This window comes from Micropterus salmoides, unplaced genomic scaffold (genome assembly GCF_014851395.1).
Source record: "Micropterus salmoides isolate LMB-PRFRI ecotype aquatic unplaced genomic scaffold, ASM1485139v1 Ms_hic_scaffold_14, whole genome shotgun sequence".
Lineage (NCBI taxonomy): Eukaryota > Metazoa > Chordata > Actinopteri > Centrarchiformes > Centrarchidae > Micropterus > Micropterus salmoides.
The window spans coordinates 4,339,317-4,364,494 of NW_024040485.1; the positions used below are offsets into that span (position 1 = coordinate 4,339,317).

The window sequence follows — 25,178 nt, forward strand, 5'->3', positions numbered from 1 at the left end:
TAGCCTGCCTAAAATCAAGGTTGGAGACTATCATGTAGCCTGGAGCCTTTTTCTTGCACAAAGTTAATGAATAAAAAACAACAATAATATTATACTAGTGGTAAGTTATATTCAATTATATTCTATTATATTTAATTTAGTAACATAATGAATATATTAATATCAAACTTACAGTTTACTATTAAATTAACAATATGCTTTTAATTTAATGTCATAATATTATACTAATACAGTTGTTTAGACTAGTTCCTCCTCCAGGTTGTGCCTGTGTTACACTGCCTACACTACTTACGTTATTCATCACTCAGTTTATTCTCTTCATCTTTGTTCACTCCTGGCCTATTTGAATTTTGTTGTATTGAAGTGGACGGTGAAAGATATCACACATATCATTGCAGGCAAGCTCACATTATCTAGTTTAAACCAGCTAAAACACAAAATCACACTGTGTTTCACATGATTTGCTGTAATATTGCACACATAAACGTCATAGCTTATGTGGTCTGGTCATAGTTTACTGGTCAGAGTTAAATCTGACCAGTCTGACCAACAGTTGGCCCATACAGGCTGTTATAGGCAACTGGGAAAGTTGGTGAATGCCTCAATTTTTAGGTGGCGTTACAACCTGATGACATATAGGCAATAAATATTTTATAAATATATTTAAATTCCTTTTAAAAACTCAAAAATGTCACTTTTAAAGGTGTGTGGCTGATTTAATCGGTTACAGTTCAAAGTGGTGTGGCAGTCTTTGTTGAAAAAGTCTTGAAAAGGTCTTAAAAAGGTTTTGAATTTTACTTCAGGATTCCTGTATATACCCTGGCTGCAGAACAGAAACTAAATGGACCCTGAGGTGAGATTGTATGGTCAGTGACTCATATTAATATTTTCCGATCTGGTGCCCTAACATCAGGACGATACAGCAACAAGATGAAATACAGTACGTTATTTCCAAAATGACCTATGTGGCTATTACAAAAGAACTTAATGTGACAATTTTCTGATCTGATCTAAAACTACTTGGTTAAGATGAGAGAAAGATGCTTGAAATAAACAATGTTGACTCTGGGTAGGAGATGCAAACAGTGGTCTCCAGTGCCCAGTACTTTGTGCACCATCCTTATAACATTTCTAGTTTATACTGGATATTTGACTTGCACACAGCCTGTTCACCCTGCTGCATTCTGGGAAGAGATAATAGAAGTTTCTGCTGCCGCACCACCAGACTGCAGAGCAGCTCCCAAGCTATCAGACTTTTAAACGGAAATTCATCTTCAGCACTGCTCCAATGATTAGTGTTTATTTCTGTTTACCTTTTTTATAATTGCTTTTATATTAATGTATGTTGTCTGCTACGAAGCAGAAGGGAGTTACAAACACAATTTCACTTTACAACCTTTTAATTGTGACAAATAAATCTACCTTGTTCCTTGTACCTTGTACTTTGCTAAAAAATTGCTTTGTGTTTACATGTGTAATTAAGGCCCATGGTCCTCATCACCCTCAGTTCACAGTTTATCCACTTCTTTAATTACCAATAAATTACTGATGGCTGCAATCCAGACATCTTTTCATCCCCACCACATTTTCAACAATCAGAGCTAAACAGAGGCCTTGTGTAACGTGTTTTCCCCACAATAGATGAAGGCTGAGCAGAACAACAGGGCTCTGGGTCAAACTAGGGTTTGTTTGTGCGACTCAAACTGTGAAGTACCCCTTGATTATGCGTAACCCGGGGCTTCCTATTATGCCTGAAGTAGAACTGATTTTTTATTTGTTCTCACATTTTGGGTAGGAAACTGGAAACATTCTGTATACTACAATGAAATAAATTTTTTTAAAAGAGGATAAAACCAGTTTTGCACATATTTGTGGAAACAGCAAGTTTCATCCCGCTGGATGGGTGGTTCCCATGGCAGCAGCTGACTGACAACTGAGAGCTGCTGTTGCTAGGAGACATGTTGTCAACTTCGGTGCCACGTTAGTGACTGGAGCAGGTCATAATGTGTTGGGACATTATTTCATCAAGGCCGCACAGCATGTACCGTTAATGATTTTGGACATCTGTCCCTTCACAACATTTGGGAGGCCCCAACATGCTGCACGTTTGTGTCCATTCGGAAAGAGGAAGCTAGCAAGACGAGTTGGCTAATGTAAGCAGTGATTGTCGTTAGGGGTTACTTTTCATCCATGTAATATCAACACATGTGAGTCATGTGTTTCTGTTCACCTTTTTTTAAGCACATTTTCAGTCTGTTTCTGCTCAACTAGAGAGACGAAAACCCGAATCAGATCTGTGTGCTGCGATGAGGAGACTCCCACATTTCTCAAATTTGTACACGAAACAAAGATAATTTCAGTCATGTTTTGTAATTTGTTTTCCACCACTCGTTAGCCTTGTAGTCACCTGACCTTCTCATTTGCTATATCATTTGCTCACCTGATCTCACATCCCTCATTAATCTCTCACTAAACCCACCATCCAAGGTCCTTTGTTCCTTTGGCAGTTCCTAGTCCCAGTCCTATAGTCCCCCGACTGAAGAATCCACGCCACCATATGCTAATCTCGATGACGCATCTCCTAATATTTGCTTAATGAAAGTGGATGGGAAACACGTGTAATCATTAGCCACTTTTCTGGAAATTCTGTTAAAATGTTCACTCCATTTGGATTGAAACCTAGTTCTTGGCAGCTCCTGCATACTTGCAGTGTTCATTACACATTATACAAAGGAGGAGGTTGTAGGTAGCATTACCTGTCTCTATGTCATGGGTCCAGTAGTGGTGATGGAAAATGACCAGAGTGTCAAAACTCACAGCAACGAGTAGAATCCTGTAACCTCAGCATGTGAAGGCATGATTTGAATCACAAAACCGAGTTATTAGCATATGGATTAACTGAGTAATGTAGGGAGTTTTCAATCACAGATGGGACTAAGCAACAGCAAACAATAGCAGTATCCCAGCTGGTTAACTGCCTGTGGCCATTTGAACTGAAGCAATATGAACTATTTTAAGTGCCTGGACCAATCAACCAATAAAGTGACTTTTTTATTATTTCAGTTCGACTATAAGAATGTTGTGAGACATTCGACTACAGTTCTAGATTAAAGGAAGTGTGTCTTTGACTAACAAGTGAAGGTCAGTGAACTGCCTGATGAAATACTTTATATGTCAGGTTAGCAGCAAAAAATGTCATGAAACTTCTTGATTCAGTAGGGAATAGCAGAGCAGAAATACACACACACACACACACGCACACACACGCGCCTTCTCCGTTACAAATGCACGCACTCTCTGATGTGTGCGTGCTTTGTATCTTGTACTGTAAACTCGTGAAAGCACAGCAGGGACGATCTGGCACATATTTACATAAAGCCAGAGACGATCAGCTGAACTGCTGTGGGTAAAAGTGTCAACAATACATTAAACTGTCCAGACAGAAAACGTAAAGCAGTCGCTCAAGTGCTTTACGGCTTGTGTATAAACCCAAATTTAAACAGTGTGAGCATACTCGTAAACAGAATGTACCCACCATGAGTGAGATGAGGGAAAGAAAGTATCATCTAGTCTTTCAATTGTTTTTTCCCTTTGTTTTAATTATCTCTCATTTCTTATTTTTGGTATATATGGTTTGTTTTTTAATCCTACCGTCTTTGCAGGAAGAACACCCAGGACACCCAGGTGTGGTGGAAGAAATTAATTAATGATGAACAGTTCATTTAAGTTTGATCAAGTTGGTAAATTTGCCCTTAACGTTTACTGTGATTTTCATGGGCATGAATGATGATGACAGAGCTGCTGTTTAATACAACAAGTTTTGGTGTCATAACCCTTTTTTAACCTTTTATCTCAACACTCAATAATTATCATTCCAGTTTGCATTGGTGTCTTGCAAACACAGTTGTTGTCCCACCAAAAAACAAAAACAAACGCATTTTAGCTATAATTTTCCAACACCACTTACGGATAGCCGACTTCAATAACTTGAGTCACAAACCATGGCACCAACAAGTGGGCCCTAGCTGTGTTTATCACTGTTTAGTGTCCCCTGGAAACAGCTTCTGTCTGTAGCACGCTTCTGTAGTTGCTTGTGTCTTGTCTATTTGCATGTGTTTTCTAAAGCTGCAGTGCATTGAGTTTTCAGGGCGACCATATATTGAACTTTTTTGCAATGATTTACACAAAGGAAATCAGTTTTTCTGTATGCAGATGCTTTAGATCGCAGGTGTAGTTTGCAGAGCAACTTCTTTTAAGCACTGGTTAAATAGGGATTATATGAATACATTATTTTTTTCCTCTCTTCATGATCAGTGTTGGACAACAAGTGAAGCTTTTGTTTATCACTTGTGTAACTCTTTGCCCTCGAAGACCGTAATCAGACCTGTATTTTAATCGGATTAAAGTCTCATTCAGTTGCTTCAGTTTTATTCAACTAATGATATCCAGCCCTGCTAAACATTACATTGTAACAATAATAAAATTAATAACCTGATGCAAATGCATTTTAAAAATAAAGAATAGTGATTATATTTGTGAAGAGTTAATTTCTCTAGTGGATGTTTACCTCACTAGATTGTTGAGGTTTTTTTGCCCATAACTATGAAAGAAATTGAAAGAAAAAAAACAATATTAAAGATAAAGTGCCGAATAACACACCAAACAAAACAGACAAAAGGCTCAGTATGTATATTTTTTTCTCATGTTTCTAACTCTGAGGCACTGATATCTTCCTCTTTGACAATTTCACACAAGTCATTTTTTTATGCTTATTCCTTAATTTGAATTTTCACACAGCTTTTTATTAATATAGTAAGTCTAGTGTGAAAGCTTTTATACTGGTTTGGGGACCACAAATTTTATTTGCTATACCTTTTGTTGCCATATGCTATTTTTATTAGGCTTTTATGATTCTTTATCATTTACCTTTTCTACAAATAATGTTCTTTTGTAGTGTTTTATACATAGATATTATCAATAAATATGAGCTGGACTGTGACAGCTGCAGCTAATCTAATGCAAATGAGGTAAACCTGCTCAGTGGGAAACTGCTCTGATTGGATAGATTTGACTCATTCTTGAAATAAGCCAAACAGGACCTGGTTCTGCTGTGGTGATTAATCACAAACTTCCTTAAAAAAATGATGGATTGATCGAAATTGAGATGTGGCTACACAAAGAATAGAAACTGAAATCCCACAATAGACCTTATTACATATGAATTATAGAGCTGTTTTTTGTGTGGGGGTCAATCACGTTCCGATGAGAATTGCACAAGCTCAGAATGAATATAACCAAATCTATTTGCATATTTATTGAATTTTCAACACAGAGGAACTAGATGTGCTTTTAATTCCCTTTGTACTGGTTTTTACACCACATAGGCCAAAATACTAGTGCAAACTGAAGTGGGATGAAAAAGGTGACAATTAAGAAGATGAAACCCTGTATAAGGCTCCAGGAGGGAGTAACAGCCCTTAGAGTAAATGTCCAATACTTTTTGCAACATTGATTTGCAACGGTATTAAAAGGCACTGACAAATGATGTTGTCCTGCTGACAGGGGTGTGAGATCAGAATATGCTTTTGTGTTTCATTCTAGAGGGCAACGTATCTTGTCTTTTAATTTGAACTTGTTGGACAAGCCAAGGTGTTGCCTGTGCGTGAGATTTTACATGAATAAACATGCATCATTTGCATTTGTAATTGTTCAAAGTAGAGTATTTTTACAATTACAAAATGTGACCTGAACAGTCTGGAAACACAAACGTTTATTGCCTCAATACAGCAGCTTTGCAAATTGCTTCTCTCCCGCCTTCATATTAGGAAACACATTGTTCCTCCTCCTCCTCCTCCTCCTCCTCCTCCTCCTCCTCCTCATCCCTCTCCCTGTCATTACCCAGCACCGCTTCAGAGGGGAGAGAAAATGAAACGAGAATAATGAGCTTTGCAGTGTTATACAGGCTGTATTTGTCCTCTAAAACAATTCTTTATCACTACTCTTATAATATTTAGTTTTAGTTCTTTTTAGTTTGGTAAGGAATACTTAATGTCTCAGTTTACTTTGGTCTCCTGTGACTCATGTGACACCTTACTCTTGAACTAAATGCAAATGGACTCCAAGGTATATATATATATACATGGATATACATATTTCAATGTCCAAGTTGAAGAGAAGGCAGACAATTTTCTGAAGAATTTCATGAGAAATTCCACCAAAAATAATTGTTGTAGTTATTACACTACCACACCGCCATTACATTTTTCCTGTCGCGCACCCCCTAGAGGCAGCTCACAGATCCCAGGAGTGCATATACCTCACTTTGGGAATCGCTGCATTACACACATAGGCCTACGTCTATACATATGTGTAGGTAAAAAAAGAACATCTAACTACCCAACTTAAACCCACTATCTTCTGTTAATTCACTAAAGTTTCTCTTATCTAAAGTGTTTTCTCTTAAAAATTAGGTAGTTTCTGAGGGGCACAAGACAAAAAGGCTTTCGGGAGGAAGGACGTATAGTCACCGTGCATTACAATTACAGGTGTGTTTCATTTCAATTTAAGTGTTTGTTCAGAAACTTGCTATTGCTGCCAGCAGCACTCGTAGAAGCAGCAGACAGTAGCTCCTTCAAACTTAGCTACACTTAGCTACGCTTTTCATCTGTTTTTCCCGGCTTTATAGCTGAAACATGTGTTACCTCTGAAAGAAATACAGTCACTGGGAAAGGAAGACAGGGTTTTGAATAAAAGAGCAGCGGACCACAATCCACCTGGCCTGATCAACTGGACAAGGCGCCACAGAGCGTGCGGTGATGGCTCAGAGGAGAGGAAAGAGAGCCAGGATAGGAGCCATGTTAGCCTAGTTTTGATATAAGGCTGCTCCTAAAGGTCCAATCTGGACAAATTGGGACTCATGTTGGCTAAGCAACTTAAATCAGACTGTTGTGCCCACATCTTTACAGAGACCTGCCTCATCAACATCCCAGAATAAGCACTCGGCGGGTGGTTCGTGTACAAAGCTGTCAGCCCAAGACTCCGGCATGGTGAGAGGAGGTGGACTCTCTGTTTTACATTGATGATGCTTGGTGCTCAAACACAATCAAGATGGACTCTGTTTCCCAAATATCAGACAGAATCATCATCTTGTCGCTTTCATTTACATTCACCCCAGAAACAAATTTTGAAAAATGCACTGAAGAATGTTCGGGGTGTGTATGTGTATATATATAGCTCTTGTATGTAAATAACTGTGTATTGCCTATTGTTTTATTTAATTTAAATATTATCATATTTTCATACACATTTCTATCTGTTAAGTTCTGTGTATGTAGCATGAAGGGACTACAAACTTTTGTTCGACAACCTTGTGTCATATAATAATGACTAATAAACAACCACCTTATAAACATTTTACTTTATATATATATACTTTACAAGACTCCTTATTACTGCTCCACCATGTATAAGGTAGGTAGCTTATATGCTCTTCTCTGAAGTGCTAACAGTTTATTTAGCAGTTTTTTTTTTATGAGTTCACTTGATATCAACTGTCATTGGACTGTGTTCTTTCTTTTTTTTTCAGATTTGAATTCACCTTCTATGATATGGATTTATATTTCACATCAGCTGTGATGCTTCAGTTTACAAACATTACTATGACATCTAGTGGGGAAATGCCCTCTGCGCAAGCTCACTGTCAACAGCACACTGAGCAGCGATGACCTAGTATGCCCTAAATCTCTTCTAAATTCTAAATAAGTTATTATAGGTTACACAGGATAGTAGGTAGGTAGATTTATTTTGTCACAATACAACAGGTTATTTAGTGAAATTGAGTTTGTACCTCCCTTCTGATAGCAGACAATGTACATTAATATAGAAGCAATTATAAAAAGGCTAAACCGAAATAAACTATTTTCAGTGGAGCAGTGCTGAGGATGAATTCAAGCTTAAAAGTCTGGAGGGAAAAGCTGCTCTGCAGTCTGGTGGTGCGGCAGCTGAAACTTATGTATCTCTTCCCAGAAGGCAGCAGGGTGAACAGGCTGTGGCTGGCTGGGTACTGTCCTTTAGTATCCTTTGGGCTCTGCGTAAGTACCTCACCTCACCGATAGCCTATCACTGATGCTCAGGAGATAATAATATTAGTATAATAAAACTGAAAGGCTGATTCCTATAGCCTATCTTTAGATATACAGTGAGGAAAATAAGTATTTGAACACCCTGCTATTTTGCAAGTTCTCCCACTTAGAAATCATGGAGGGGTCTGAAATTGTCATCGTAGGTGCATGTCCACTGTGAGAGACATAATCTAAAAGAAAAAATCCAGAAATCACAATGTATGATTTTATAACTATTTATTTGTATGATACAGCTGAAAATAAGTATTTGAACACCTGAGAAAATCAATGTTAATATTTGGTACAGTAGCCTTTGTTTGCAATTACAGAGGTCAAACGTTTCCTGTAGTTTTTCACCAGGTTTGCACACACTGCAGGAGGGATTTTGGCCCACTCCTCCACACAGATCTTCTCTAGATCAGTCAGGTTTCTGGGCTGTCGCTGAGAAACACGGAGTTTGAGCTCCCTCTAAAGATTCTCTATTGGGTTTAGGTCTGGAGACTGGCTAGGCCACGCCAGAACCTTGATATGCTTCTTACAGAGCCACTCCTTGGTTATCCTGGCTGTGTGCTTCGGGTCATTGTCATGTTGGAAGACCCGGCCTCGACCCATCTTCAATGCTCTAACTGAGGGAAGGAGGTTGTTCCCCAAAATCTGGCAATACATGGCCCCGGTCATCCTCTCCTTAATACAGTGCAGTCGCCCTGTCCCATGTGCAGAAAAACACCCCCAAAGCATGATGCTACCACCCCCATGCTTCACAGTAGGGATGGTGCTCTTGGGATGGTGCTCATCATTCTTCTTCCTCCAAACACGGTTAGTGGAATTCTGACCAAAACGTTCTATTTTGGTCTCATCTGACCACATGACTTTCTCCCATGACTCCTCTGGATCATCCAAATGGTCATTGGCAAACTGAAGACGGGCCTGGACATGTGCTGGTTTAAGCAGGGGAACCTTCCGTGCCATGCGTGATTTCAAACCATGACGTCTTGGTGTATTACCAACAGTAACCTTGGAAACGGTGGTCCCAGCTCTTTTCAGGTCATTGACCAGCTCCTCCCGTGTAGTTCTGGGCTGATTTCTCACCTTTCTTAGGATCATTGAGACCCCACGAGGTGAGATCTTGCATGCAGCCCCAGTCCGAGGGAGATTGACAGTCATGTTTAGCTTCTTCCATTTTCTAATGATTGCTCCAACAGTGGACTTTTTTTCACCAAGCTGCTTGGCAATTTCCCCGTAGCCCTTTCCAGCCTTGTGGAGGTGTACAATTTTGTCTCTAGTGTCTTTGGACAGCTCTTTGGTCTTGGCCATGTTAGTAGTTGGATTCTTACTGATCTAATTTAGGATAATAAATGGAGTGGAGGTGGACATTTTGAAGGCAGACTAACAGGTCTTTGAGAGTCAGAATTCTAGCTGATAGACAGGTGTTCAAATACTTATTTGCAGCTGTATCATACAAATAAATAGTTATAAAATCATACATTGTGATTTCTGGATTTTTTTTTTAGATTATGTCTCTCACAGTGGACATGCACCTACGATGACAATTTCAGACCCCTCCATGATTTCTAAGTGGGAGAACTTGCAAAATAGCAGGGTGTTCAAATACTTATTTTCCTCACTGTATATTCACATTTAATTGACCAACTTTTAGGACAATACAAAAAAATTACAATGGTTCAGTACACCACAATGTTATTCCTGGGAGTGTGAAGGCTTTTAGATGTCCAGTAGAGAAATCAAATGTAGGCTACAGAAAATCTAATGAAAGAATGACCTGAATAACTAGACATCATAGTAAGACCCTAAATGTGGTTTAAAACCTGATTTCCTTTATTATAAAAATAGAAAAGGGGGTGAATTCAGATTTTTGTCTTGTGTATTGTTTATTTTTATTTTTGAAATATTTTTAACAGATACAGCATTTGAAGTATCCATGCTACTACTGAGTACGACCAGTAGGCCTGTGGTAGTTTCTAATCTAGAACGAATAATGCAACAATGCAATGGTGGAGACATACTTATCATTGGTTTTTATATTGTATTGTCCTCAATGTAGTTAAGTGGATTAAGGCTTGCTGGAATAGACAGCCCATTTTCACCCATTGCCTTGACAGTGGAATAGAAACTTAGAAACTCACTCTCCAGAAGTTTTGTCCCTGCCGCAAGATGGCGTCCGGGTTCGCTGCTGTGTTTGTGTTTTGAAGCTCCCTCCCTGACGGAGGCTGACCTCTTTCCCGCGATGACAGTTTCCTGCAGGGTTGTTCAGACTGACTGGTCGCCCTCGCACAGCCGCATGTACTGAAGGGAAGGGCGAGAGGGTTATCAGAGTTTGCCTGCTGGTTATGCAGTGGACTGGGCTGGAAGAGTGAATTGTAGTTTATTTTTCGGAGAAGAGCGAATGTCGCAGGCGGATACCGGTGAGTGTTGCTTGCGGTGGTCGCCGAGGAAGAAGTTGTATTTTCGCTGGTGTTTGGTTTACGCAGTGCTGGTGGTGAACTCCTAGCCTCAATACGTGTCACTTTGTGGATCGAACGTCACGACAGACTCTGTTAAAATACAAGGCAGTTAAGAGTTGCTGCGCTTAGCGGTAAAACTGTACACACGATCATGATTGACTGCAGTGCGTTTTGGATTTAATAGTCCTTGCTCTTCAATTCGGCATACATACAACAAAACCTAGCAACACATATTTCAGCAAAATCTCTAAGTTACTCTCACAAACGCTTCACAATTAACGTTGCCTTCGACGGCGGGGTGTTTTGGCTTTGGCAGAAGATTGTGGGAAAAACGGTGGAGGCACTTTTCAAAGTTGAAATACCACTAAAACATTTTGTGTAGTTGTATTGGATGTATGCCGAATTAAAGAGTGCTTCTAAACGCTTCCAATTTTTCAAATTCTTACTTGTTTCAGATTTCTCAGGAAGAAAGGTAGCAAAAACTAGCATTTTTGCATAGGAGGTCAGGCACTTGAATGGCAGTTCAGCCAGCGGTTGTTGTGGGTATGAAGTGTAAGTTAGGCTCTCACTTGTAGGGTACATGACTGTGTACATTTTGTAGACTAAACAAAGGGTGGTAGTCATTTGCAGTTACCAACTTTTTACTATCTACTTGTTGAAGAGAGATTGGATAAGTCCTAGTAACGTTACTACCATAGACTGTATATAAAAAGGTTACCACACAAGTATCCGTGGAATCCTTTTTTGATTAAACAAACAAACAAACAAAAGTAGTTTAGATTAATTCAGATTTTGAGATTTTCATGGATACATGTTGAACTTGCTTCCTGATCATTTAGATTATAATGTTATCAAATTTTTTGTTGTTTGGAGCCTGGTATTTTTGGGAGGTCTTTGGTTCACAGGAAGGGAGATATTTTATAAAGACATTTAACCAGCCCTGTGCTGTCCTTACACACTCAGTGTTAGCACCTTACAGTCTGTAGTTAGCATTGATCAAAAAAGGCCAAGTAAGCCTAAAACACAGCATCTCAATGGTACATATATGAGCTAGTAAGTTAGCTTGTTGATTCCATGTTGTGCTTGACTAGAACTACAGCATGTCTGTGATTGAAGATAAATATCTTGCACCATGAAGCCTCTAATTGGCAGTCATGAAACAAATGCAATTTTGTAAGCCACTGTTTGTGACAAGACATTAGCATCTAGTGTAAATGTCTGTCAAAATGTCTTTCCAGTGGGGAAATAAGTACCAAGATGGAGGGTTCGGCGGCACCAGGTGTCAAGGCAAATGGACCCGTTGCAGCGGCCAGCACCGCGGTGAGCTCCACCACAGACCCACCTCTGTCCCCAAGGGCGCTGGACGAAGAGCCACAGTCGTCTCTGACAGATGTCAAGCAAATGTGGATTATATTCGGCAAGACTTTTGCCATTATCTGCCCGATCTACATCTTGGGGTACTTTGGGTTCAGCTTTAGCTGGGTCATGATTGGACTCGCCATTTTGTTCTATTGGAGGAAAAACCACGGCAGTAAGGACTTCAGGATAAACCGTGCCTTAGCATTCCTGGAGCATGAGGAGAAAGTAGTGAAGCAAAGCGTGCCTACTGTTGAGCTGCCACCATGGGTAAGTCCTCCAGTGTTATTACATTCCTGAAATGATCACTGTGTTGTCATTCCTGCTTTGTATTTTGAGTCTGTTCCAAGTGTCACCCTTCCCCTGGATGTTCTTCCAGCCAATACCAAGTAAAAGATGTCAACACTGACTGTTTGCCTGCCAAACTGGCTGACAGCGATAACTTAATTCACAACACTCAACCTTGCTTGTGAGGTGTTGAAATTGCATAGGAAACTTTGACTACACATATACATGAGACATGAGACATAAAGCATTTGAACACTACACTCTCATAATATAGGGGACTGCAATCATTTTATTGATGGAAAAGGCCATTTTGGGAGAGTGTAGCTGGCAGCTAATACAGCAATGTGAGATCATAGGTTTCCCCAGAAGTTTCACAGTACTTGCAGTGCATTAATAATGTGCATCAGTCTCTGGAAGATCTTTCTCAGACGGTCCAGTGGAGTTTAACCTCGGAGAAACAACATGGTGACATTCAGGGCCACCAGGGATCAAGAGATTCATCATCTCTGACACTTGATACTCCAGCACTTTCATTTTAATCCACAGGACAAAACAAACTTTGTTGCCTGTTAAAGAGGGCTTCACAAATAGCCATGGAAAGGTCACACATTCTGGACTTTAGTTAAAGACACACAAGCTCCCCATCCATTCCAGGACTCATCTTTATATTTTTTTGTTGGAGAACACAGTATAACTTGACAGTACAGTATCAAGTTTTTTTCCTTACCCCTTTTTAAACAATCCAGGACTCTTTTTGATCATTTAAATCCTTTTAACCATCCAAAGGAGTTGTAGTCCTCAATTAATAATTTTCACATGGCCTCTGAGCCTGCGGGGCTCTCGAGGATGGCACTGTTAAAGCAGGAGAGTCATGAAACCTGTTCTGATGATCACTTTCTGTATTCTTTAGAGCTGCAACAATTAAACGCCTATTAAATTAATGGCCTTCTCAATCACTTCTTAAATGTAAATGTTTTGTGGTTTTCTTTACTCCTCTGTGACAGTGAAAATAATCTTTAGTTGCAGCCCTAGTATTCATACATTCCCTTGGTGTGGTTGCCTGTCTGTGTACAACATGACATCCACATAGCTGCCATTCTCTCTGTCTACTCATTCTCTGGTCTACATGTAACAAGCTCATTCAGCCAAAATGACGAGTTGCTTGCATCCAAGGAATGGAGATTAGCATGGGGTGTGAACTCACAGGCTGTATATACTATATTATGTACCGTTTGTTTGTCAGAGCTAATTCTGCAAATGAGTTGCTTTGACCTGTGTTGGCAGAGATCAGTAGGAGCAATAGATGAAAAGCTTTGGTTCAGTAATGCATGGTTCCAATTTATAATTTCCAATCTTCATGAAACACCTATTATCTGGAGGGATACTCATGGTTTAAAGACAAAATTGTAGTCTCAAAATGTGTCTATTTGTAATATTCGGCTATATTAGTGAAATTGACTTGACAAGTATGTAATCTTTTCTTTGCTAGATGAAAAATCTTTTTGTGTGTCCTGACAGGACTGATTATTTTTGTTTTGGCTGGTCGTCTGTCACACCTGTCCTTGCATGATAAAAACTTTACTTAGCCCTCAGAGAATCAATGGCCTGATTAGATTTTGGAGCACTTTACTGCATAGATTTGCATATTAATGAGGAAGATTTCTTTACAAAAGCAAACAACTCTTTCATACCTGCAATTGAAAAATTTGCCTCAGTGGCCACTTTATTAAGTGCACCTATACAATCTATTGCAATTCAATACTCAGCAAAAGATTCTTCCATTACAACGTTTATAATGGTATTTGTTTTTGTAGACATTTTTAGAGACGTGTAAATTCAATGATATGTTCATTATACACTATCCTTTTTATATGAGGGTGCAGAATATTATAAACACCTCTGAATATAATATAGTTCAGTACAACACCACCACTAACTTTGACCTCTGTGCTGAAACATGATTTAACCTAATAAAGAGGCCACTGAGTGTAAATGTGTGGACTTTATATCTATGTAATGTAAAAACAGGTTTCCTTCTAAATAAATATTTGCTGAGTACAGTATGCATTAGCTGAGTTACTGACTTGGTGATATGGCCCCAAGATAATATCACAATATTTCAGGGTATTTCTGTGGTAATGATATAAAGAGCCTAAGTGCCCCCATTCTCCTTCCGCCCCATGGGACCTTATTTTGGAAAAGAAATGTACAGTAGTCAACGGGGAGAGACACCTCATTTATTGATCCTGTTTGAATTGTGTCCTGAATTACACATATGGTGTTTGTCAATTTAAAAGATGCCGAACAAACATGTCGTCACGGTTTGGATGTTGTTCACTGTTTCAGAAGCAGACCGCCCTATTGCAATATAATGTTGGGTGACATTTGCTATGGAAACCTGCAGCACTTGTAGAAGCGGCAGCCGGTAGCTCCTTCAAACTTTGCTACACTTTTGTTTTTATCAGTTTTTTTCTGGCTTTCTTGCCGAAAACACGTATTACTTCTGAAATAATCATTGGAAGATGAAGACGATGATGATGAGCAGCAGACCAAGATCCACCAGCCCAAACGAACCCACCAGTCGCCACGGCAGGTGTGGTGATCGCTCAGAGGAGAGGAAAGTGAGCCGGGAGAGGAGCCACGCTGGCCCAGCTTGGACTTAATTCTGCTCCTAAAGATCCGGTCTGGACAAAATGGGACTCATGTTGACCAAACAACTGAATTCAGAGACTGTTTTGTCCACATTGTTACAGAGACCTGCCCCATCAACATCCCGGAACAAGCACTCGACAGACGGTCCATGTTCTGAGCTGTCAGCGCAAGGCTCCGGCAAGAGGAGGTGGACTGTGTTTTACATTGATGATGCTTGGTGCTCAAACACAGTCAAGATGGACTCTGTCTCCCAGGTGTTGGGAGACAGAGTCTCTCCTTGTTTTGGAGAGGAGGAGAGTGACTTCGGCTCTGTGTAGAAACCTCTTGGCTGATGAAAACTTAAAACAAACAACTCAGGACCCAGTATTTAGCGTAACTACATCAGCTGTTCGCTGTAAACACACCGCTGTTTCCTAGCAATACATTTTATGCCAACATACGATCTCAGGCGGACACCGGCGAGACTCGTGTGGCTATTTGACTGTTGATTGTGATTTATTGGTTTGCAAACTAAGGTGGAAAAGAGAAGAGCAGTTGTAGAAAAACACCGGACATTCTCCAATTAATCCAGTAGCCTCCACTCTCCGATTCAGAATGTCACTGCATGGCAAGCCCCACCCGCTACCTCTCCCTCTGCTGGCCGCTGTGTGTATGTGTGCCCGCATGTGTGTGTTTGTGTGTGTGTGTGTGTGTGTGTGTGTGCAGGAGTCGACATTGAGAGCAGCCTGATAATGAACAGTACGATCTTCAGCCTGGACCTGTTTAGTACTGCGTTTAGGTGCCCATCACTAATTAACATCTTTCTTTTTTTTTCTTTATCGCGTTTCAAGTCAAATTCGATTTCATTAAAATGACACAATGTCTCTCAAGACATTACCTTACATTATAGGTCCCGCTAGCAGTATCTGTAAGCTCAGACCTTATTGATTTTACTTTCCTTTTACTTATTGAGTAGACAGAGCTACTTATGTGCAAATGAGTGGGCTCTTTTTGAAAAGACTAGAGATATTAGCTCAATAACACCCCCCCGGCCTGCATTAAAACTTATTTATAACTTACAAAAATGTGAAGGAATGATCGGGGATCGGATCTGCGGGAAAGAAATCCATATCACAAATTTTTTCTATCATCTTAAAAATTATACTGATATATGATACGGCAGACCCAAACACAACCACCTCCCATCACAGAGCGTTCCATCAACACAGCCATTATCACTCAGACCTTGAGAAAACACACAGCTCAGCAACAACCCCGGGCCAATGCAAAAAGCTTTGCGGTAAGCAGAGACACAGCGGTGTAGAGCAGCTGTCATGTTTGTTATGTTGTGAGTCAGCAGGCTTCTCTTTTGTCTTTATGTTGCATGTTTGAACAAGTCTGTGTTACAGATGTTTTAACCCTAAACAACGTGGCTAATAACATCTGGATGTGTAAACCAAACAGTGCTGACAGGCTCCTTGTTTTCCTGATTAAAGGGAAACTGAGAAACCAGTGAAAGGATGTCAAAGCTTTGACGTGCCCTTCTGAACTTTGACCCCTGAAAGACATTCAGACACTGAGTCTGTCTGTTTTTATCTATTTCACCTTTGTCACACTGACCTCAAAACTCAATGATGAGGAATAGAGAAAGTCCCAGAGTCACTGTGATGAGTTCTTAGCTAACTCACTGCAACTAAAGAACCATCAGCAGGAACAAGCGTGTAATATCTAATCTGAATTCTCACATTTAAAAAGCTGAAAACAGTGTATTTACATCTTCAAATATCACTTTTCTGTTGATTCATTAATCAGTTGTTAATTAGACAACTAACTGTTTCATCCTTGCGTGAGACGTACTAAGCACTGTGAGGGACAAATAATCATTTGATACGACAGCTTCTGCTTACTTCTCTGTTGTTGAATTTCCTAAGAAAAATCTGACAGTCAGAGCCAAATCCTTTTCTTTTCAGAATCGATGCAAAGAATTTGCGTCGATGCTTTTTAGTAATCGAATTAATCGATTTAATCAATGAATTGTTTCAGCCCTATTCTAATCTTATAAAAACAATGAAAAGCATCAAATTCTCACATTTAAGAAGCAGGAACTAGCAACATGTTCGGTATTTTTGCTTGATAAATGATTATTCTGTGATATTACCTGTCTATTTACCTTTATAGACATCAGACTTATTTAATTTTCTCTTTAGTCGCGCAGCATCAAACACAATGGGTAAAATGTCATAATATCAGGAAAACATAAAGTTGTTGTGGTCTCACTGATGTTCAGGAGCATGTATGTCAATATGTCAGAGCTTCCATTGATCAGTTGATTGAAAGATAAATTTTTTAACACAAACTAAATATCTTCTGGGTTTGGACTACTGGTCAGATGACATTGATTACATCACTTTGTACCTTTGGATATTGTGATGGGTATGTTCCACTGTTTTCTCTTGTTTTATAGACCAATTGATTAAATCAAGAAAATAATCTGCACATTAATTAAATGATAATAAAAAACAATCGTTAGTTGCAGCCTCTCAATAAAAATACCTTTCTTAATACAGCCAGTTGTTTAAATGGAACTTGAATTAATGTTTGTTTTTGTCAAACAGTTCCAATGTAAAGCAGTGTTGAATGGTTAGCCTTGTAGCATACAAGGTAACTTTGATAAGTTGGTGTATCTATGTTCTCAACTCAATACCGTCAATCTGAGATCCACCTTTAAATAAGTTATTAGCAAACAAGAAACCTAGCTAATATGGATAACTATGTTAACGTTAGAATACAATTGCATTGTGGAGGTTAGCATGTTGTACTTAGCTGCTAGTCAATATCAACTGCTCATCCCCCCCTCTCGTGGGCGCCACAGAAACAGTGTCATTCAGTGGGAAACACTGAAGTCACAACACAAGAAAAAGGCTTTTACATTTCCTATCCTTTGGTTTTTATACACTTTTGTCCTGTTCATTCTAATTTCATCACTTTCCACCATTTACCATTATCAAACATTTTACACAGACCCTTGGTCTTACTATCTATCAAAGTTACGTGTGCTTTTGAAAGAAGCCATAAGCTGTCTTTTCAGTCTCTGTTTTCATGCAGTCTGTAACTCTGTAATGGGTGTGTCCGCCCATGATTACTCGATTGCCCTGTAATCCTTTGATCCTTATAAGCTGAAAAATCATAAAGTTTATGATAAACAGAGCAAAGATAAGCGGAGTAACAATCCTCTCTGCAGCCTTTAAAGCTCATAATGTGATTAGCTATGCATGACATTAAATATAATAGATTTTCTTTGTAAACAGTGACATTCCAAATTAGACAATTTGCTGCAGCCACCAGCCAGTGGTCAAATACTGTAACTTTTTAATGCTTTTATAAATGCGTTATCTCTAGAAACCTCTTTGGCATCAGTTTGTCTGGAATTTAAGTAATAAACCGGAACGTCTTTGTCAAATAAATAATGATGTAGCGAACATTACAGGACAGATCAGTCGCTGTACATTGCACAACAACTCTAAACCGGCTTTATTAAGCATGTAAATGATCTCCAGCAGAACTTTCCCCAGAGCTGTCAAACACACTGCTGCACCCTTAGTGCAGATTCGGATAAAGAGACCTGTTATTGGCACTTCTCTATCATCAGGGTCTCATATGAGCTGAAACAAAGGAATGCAGGAAGGTCTACACAGCCAAGCTTTTTTATTCCATTTTTTTCCCCCCTGAAATTCTTTTTGCTCAGGTCTAAAAAGTATTTGTTTCAACCCAGCTGATGGAATCACGCCTGTAGAATCCAAAACTTGGCACTCAGTGTAAACCTTAAGTCACGTGTTTGTTATGCTATATCCACACAGCTCACATCGACTCTTCTTGTAGATTAAAGCAAATGTATTAATCCTCTTTTCCTCGTATAAAAATAAACCATAAAATGCTGTTTTATCACATATAACCTGATCAGGAGAAGTGGAGCAAAGGTGAAGCAGGGGAAACCAAAACAGACAAATGAATGCCCCTCCCCCAGGTGCCACCCAGGTTCTTTAAAGAACCATACCATTATTGACACTATTAAATCAATCCATCGGTTAAGGTTAGTACCTATCATAAGTTACCGGAGTCTTCAAGTTATTTAGCAGTTAAGCCCAATATGTTATTAAGGCAGTTAGTTGGTCTGCTAATTGATTAATAGAAGAATAATTTCAGCACTTTAGTTTTTTTCTGAGCTCTCAACACCAGAACCAGTTCTATTCACTGATGAAGACTGGATCCTCAGAAAAAGCTCTTAAATTGACATTTCAGTTGATCAAATATCTTTATTATACTGAGGTCTGCAGTGTTTCCTCTATATGCATTCTGAATCACGACCGCCGCTATTAAAATTTCCCACGATCATTACACTATGCGCTACAAATGTTTTCACTTGCACACTGTGCGAGCACAGCAGCACTCAAGGCTCTGCTCGCTTCCTCTCCTCGTCCTATGCAGAACAAACATGACGGATGGTGTTATAAGAGCAGCGTAACTCTGAATCAGGAGGTGCGTAGCGAGTGTTTGATTGTCTGAGCGGCAGAAAGTGACGGTGAACGCGAAGCCGGTTAGCGCTAAGTTAGCTAACAACTCCCCTACCCTTCAGACTGTGCAGCTGAGCAGCTTCTCCAGCAGCTACATAGCTGCTATGTAACTTAAAAGTAGCTCAATTTATAGAAAGTAACTGGAGGCTGTATTTTATTACTGCCTACTTGTCCAATGTTGAGAACATCAGGTACAAACTTAGACTAAACTGACGTAGCCTGCAGCTCTGTCCTGTACAGACTGAATAAATTACTTTTCAGTTTTCAGTCTGAAAAAGTGTTTTTGGAAAAGAAAGGACGGCGGTGACCAGAGGAGCTGAGGTTAGTAAAGCTAATTAGTGATGCAAACTAGTCCTGTTAAGCTGATGAGGAGATGTTTCTCTTTGGATTTTAATGTGCAAATAAAACGCACCTCAGAAGGGAGGAGGTTTCTCATGTTGCCTATTTTTCATATTAATGTCTACAGATAAATGTCAGAAGCTGTAAAATGAAGACACAGAAGACAAACATGAACAGTGGTATCTATAATGATTCTGAGGTCATATTAACAGGGTTTTCCTGCCATTAAGGCTTAGGGCTGATGCCCAAAACATGCTGTGCCATCACTGTAAAATCAATCCTGCCCCTGAGTCTGCATATCTTTTTAACTTTTCACTAAACAACAAAACAGAGCACTATCAAGCTGGATTATTAAGATGTTTGTGTGTGGGTTTGGAAGCCTTCAGATGAATGATGGCAGTGTTTGAGTCAGCGGAGGACAACTGCTGTACTGGGAAAGTTCCTGCTGTAGGTGTGGATAGGATGGTGCTGGAAAAGTTCCGCCAAACTCAGCATATGCCTTCTGCCTGATAGTTAAATGTTAAAACAACGTGATTTGTAACATTTCAAAAGCCTTCAAAACACAGACATGGAAAGTTACTATGACCGCAGTGGAGATGTTTCTCTCTGCGTCTCTCTGTTTCTCTATGCCTTCAGTTCGTCTCTGTGTACTCGGTTATCACGTCGTGTGGGGCTTCCCTGTTCTTTTGATGTGCCAAAGGGTGGGGCTCTGCACTACAGCAGTGAATAGAAACTATGTGGAGGAACAGAAAGGCCTTGTGCTCCTTTGGCCTGCTTTTACCTGCAGTCTGAAAGAGTCTGGACTGCTTTCTTGTAACTCTGTTATTCAGCATGTTGGGTTTGACTTTTAGGTTGTTTTTTCATCCACATCTGTTGAACTTGTTAAAGTGTTGCTTGTGCTGTTTATACTGAGGGGAAGCCCTCAAGGATTAAAAGTTTCATACAATCTTGTCTTGTAAAAGTAACCTTGTTGTTATTGTTTTAGTGTGCTGGAGTTGATCACTTAAATTTTCTTAAATTTACCGTAAATTTACTGCAGGTATTAGATTTGCTGATGGTGCGTTTAAGGCTAGTGGGAAAATCAGTTTATGTTACGTTTGCGTAAGCTGCAGACGTTGACGGCCGGACTCGGTTCATATTTCGTTATCGTCAGTTGTGGCTGCAAGATTGGGAGACACAAGTTTAAAGTGGTTGGAGGAAGATCCGATCGATCTGTGTAGCTCAGACAACCTAACATCACATCTCATCTAGTTTACGCAGGTCCAAAAACGATCTAAGCTATAACTACAAGTTAAAATAACTTTCTAAAGTGTCTCTTTTCACTGTGATTTGTTTTCCTCCATGGATTATGCATGTTTATCTCTCTTTTCGATGTGTCAGGTAAGCTGAAAAGTGAAAGTAATGAATAAAACTATTTGTATAGGGGCAATTAAAAATTGACCGACTGGGTAAGTGGAAAAAAATCATTATTGGTGAACCCTTCAGATATTTGGTTTTAAGTAGTTATACAGGAAGTCAGGTCAGTACTCTGACTTCCTGGCACCAGCTGAGAGGTGACCATGGCACATTGCTGCCAAATATTCACTTTCCATTCAAATGTATTCAAACTATATTGTCCTTTGAGGAAAGTTTAGCTGGTCAAAAGGGTTATAGTGACACACACAACAGAAACACAGCATGCTGTGAAAGCACAGTGAATGAGCAAAAAGTGTCATCAACAACACAATTAACTGCGATTTCACCAGCTTAAGCAATCAGAAAGTGGATTGATGGTATGTTTTCCTGCCTAAGGAAGAGACTGTTTTGAGGGATTTAAGTGTATGTTTTTGCTTTATTATGCATTGACAACATGGGAATAAAAAAAATTAATATGTAATATTGTGCATCGAGTTCAACCCAAATCAATAAACATCTAAGACCCTTTTTTCGCAGGAAGTAGTTGTAGCTAACTACAGACTCTAATGCAGGCTGTCTAATGGAGATCTATAAAACATCAAACTTTAGTCCGGTTCTGTGTTTCCACCCTTGGATCAATAGAGCACTCAGATTCCCTCGTCTGATCTTTCTCCTGGCTGCAGTCTGTCCTGCTCATGTCTTCGACAACTCGTCTCTGCATCTCTCTCAGCTTAAATATAGTCAGCATGGACCAACCATGTCGTCATGTAGACTCCTTGTTTATGCACCTTTCATCGTGTTCTGCAGTTGCAGGAGAAGCTGACTGAGCAGGCTTCTTTGTTGTTTTTCTCTTCACCCTGGAGAGGAGAGTCACGTTGATCTTTAGTAAGCAGGCAGTGAAAGAAGATGACACATCCATCACCAAAAGTCAGGCTGCAATCCTACTAGTACTGACCAACAATACAGTTGCCAAGTGGGAGGGGCTGTTGGTCCCAGAAGTGCTTTTTCCCATTTTTGGTTCCTATTAGTGCCTGAGCATGAAACATGCGAGGACACTATTAAAACTGAAGGAATTATTTTTCTGCAAAGCAAACCTTAACGGCCTTAACAAAACTCACCAAGCTTTGCAAAAAATTCAAGGGTGGTAAAAATTTACATGTCACACAAAACAAAACACGATCAGATATAAATCCTCCCACTTCATAACTCTAATGGTTCCTTTTCCAAAGCAAGGTACCTTCCAACCTCTTGTACTGTATTGGAGGCCCTTCAGAAGCCATGTTTTCTCTTCAATTCTGTTGTACTTGCTGTTCTTGAGGTTAGGGAGATGGAAACAGCACTGCGTATAAAGAAATGCAGTTGTTTGTGCTGGTGTGGGCGTGTTGCTACAGGCAGATGAAACACTATCCAGGGAAGCCAGTGTGAGTGATACATCCATAAGTTTGTAGGCTTATTGGATGCACTACACAAGCACTGCCCAGCGTTTTAGAATTCTATCAGGATTTTAAATCTGGAAAGTTATCATGGCACTACTCTTATACAGTGGAAAGTTGAGCCATGTACTGCCGGATGACCCTGATTTTTTTTTTTACTTTCTTATGTTTTTTTTTTGTCTCTGCTCTTATTGAAAAAAGGCTGCATTTTTTGACACTGTGCCATTCTTGGTCAGAAAATGGCCTTCCACTCACTTCTCCAAAATATGAACACTTTCCTCAATACTACAAACATTAAAAAACTTATTTAGAGCAAGATAAAGTTGATAATGGTCAGAAAATGAATGATGGATCATCTTTATCGATTCATTGTTTATGAGGTTTTTGAAGCAAAAATGCAAACATTTTTTGTTATATATAGTTGTGAGCTAAATATCTCTAGGTTTTAGACTCTAAAGTGATCCTTTGACATCTTGTCAAATCCATTATATTGGTTTATTTTCTCTTTCTGGTCCATGCTACCTGCCCCCAGTGCTTGCTAGTAAGTAGCAGCCAAAATGTTCTTCTGCTTGAAGTCTGTTTATTTGTCATTTGTCTCAGCTCTTTTTTATGATTGAAGTTATTTGTAACAGACATTGGGTGATGATGTCTATCAGGATAAGTCAGTTTTACATCAAGATACTAGGGGCTGGGTTTACTAACACCCCAAATAAAGAGTACTAAATTTTGTGTGCAAAAATATTGCACGTGTAATTGGAGGACCTGTTATGGATGATTAACTAAGAATTATTGTGTAGATTACAACAGGAGCAAACAAACGGAGGTGGCAGTATTTAAATGAGGGTTTTGTGAGTTTTAATGGCTTCTGCCAGGAGAGTCGGGAGGGAAAGCAGCCGCTGTGTAAAAACCTCGGTTTGTTTCATTCAGTGCGTCCTGAGTATGTGGAAATCGTACGTTCCTGCCCATCCTGCCTGAGATTGTACTAAGTACAGCACACCTGAAAAAACTGCTTTGGGAAACCCCAGGAGAAACAGATACAGTATCACCGACCGTCCACACCGTGCCCGGTCGCTCCGCGATCTCCTGTCCCTGTACGCCCCAACGCCCCATTCCCTCTTCGATACCTGTAATGGGTTGTGTCGTTATTACGACCGCTGCGCTGTGAACAGTTGGTGATCGTTCATTCTGGCTGGATGAATTTTGCACGTGATCCGTGCACTACTGCAGCGGGGGGCTCTACTGCAGCAGTAAACTAAACTCTTCCATCTCACGGAGAAAAGAAGTCAGGTCGAAACGAAATTTGCTTTATTGGCATGAATGTTAATAGAACAAAGCAAAAGGAAAATACAAATAAACTATTCAATTCATATAGTATATTGAATAAATAAATGTATTTTATTTCTATATATTAGATATAGAATAATATTATGTAATATTGTTAATTTTTCTATGTTCTCTTTCATTATGTCTCTCCTTCTAGCAACGATAACGGCAGCCATGTCTGCGTAACACTTGGCGGTTTGCACCTTCCTTTCAAATGTATTAAATACAGATGCTGTTGCACTCACATGAAATTGAGTTTAGGGTTGGTAGATCACATTGCGTGTAGTAAATAAATGTATTTGCATGTTACCCTCCCACTACAGGGACAGAGAAATGTTCCCAGTTTTTTTGAGGAAATGAATCAGATTTCCTTGCTTTGTCACTGTAGGCTATAGAGCATTTTACACCATGGAATAATGTGTACAAAATAAATACATTTCTTTTTTAACCACTGTTTTGTTTATCTCCCATTTATCTAGGTGCCTTTCTTACTCTTTGGGTTCAGTTTCTCTTTTATTTCTGTATCAACTTTGTTTCCTCTTCTGCACATGTATTTTGAGTTTTATCCTAAAAGGGGAGAACATTGCCACTGTCTGTTTCACTGCGCAGATGAGTCATTCTTTCCTCCTTTTACTTCATGCTTCCAACTCCATTGCTTTGTTTTCAGATCCTCCAAGTTGCAACAGAAGCAGCCAGTGTAGCTGACTGCTGTTATTAGTGTAGGTACCTTACAAAGGACAGAACAAGGACACATCGCAGCCACATCTGGCACAGCTCCACCTTAAGTAGTTAACCTTGAAGAAACTCGCAGAGTTCATAGTGTAAACATAGACTGCCGATTTGTTTCCCATTTACATGTTTGGCTGCATTCCACTGACTTTGGCTTCTCTGTCCACTTGACTTGGATATAGTGAAAACTGATGTTACTTCATCCCTTTCCTTTGTTGCTATTCATGGTGCATCACATATGGGTTCCCATGACAGCACGAGACAGGGATGTGTAGTGTTTCCTGATTTCTTGGTCCGGCAGCTGGTAAAATTGACTTCCTATATTTCAGTAATATGAGCCTGTTAGCATTGTTCTTGGAAGCAAATACAATTTTGCCAATATTTGATTTTGAGTTTAAAAACAATTATATTAAAAACATATATATTGGCCATTTTTTTACTTAAACATACATCTTCATTGATCATTTTTAGTAAGAATCCCTAAGATATGAACTGAGCAGCTCATTTTATTTTACAGTTAACAAATAAACT

General features: G+C 39.5%; 1 protein-coding gene across 2 annotated transcripts in view; it reads left to right on the top strand.

Annotated features, from left to right (window-relative positions):
* The first annotated feature begins 10,382 nt into the window (after positions 1 to 10,382).
* The window catches only part of LOC119901696 (extended synaptotagmin-2-like), a 55,494-nt gene continuing 40,698 nt past the window's right edge, over positions 10,383 to 25,178 (top strand). For both annotated transcript variants that reach the window (XM_038717283.1, XM_038717284.1), the window contains exons 1-2: positions 10,383 to 10,543; positions 11,821 to 12,208. In XM_038717283.1, coding sequence (XP_038573211.1) covers positions 11,840 to 12,208 — 369 coding nt within the window. In that variant the 5' untranslated portion in view covers positions 10,383 to 10,543; positions 11,821 to 11,839. The remainder of the gene's footprint in view (positions 10,544 to 11,820; positions 12,209 to 25,178) is intronic.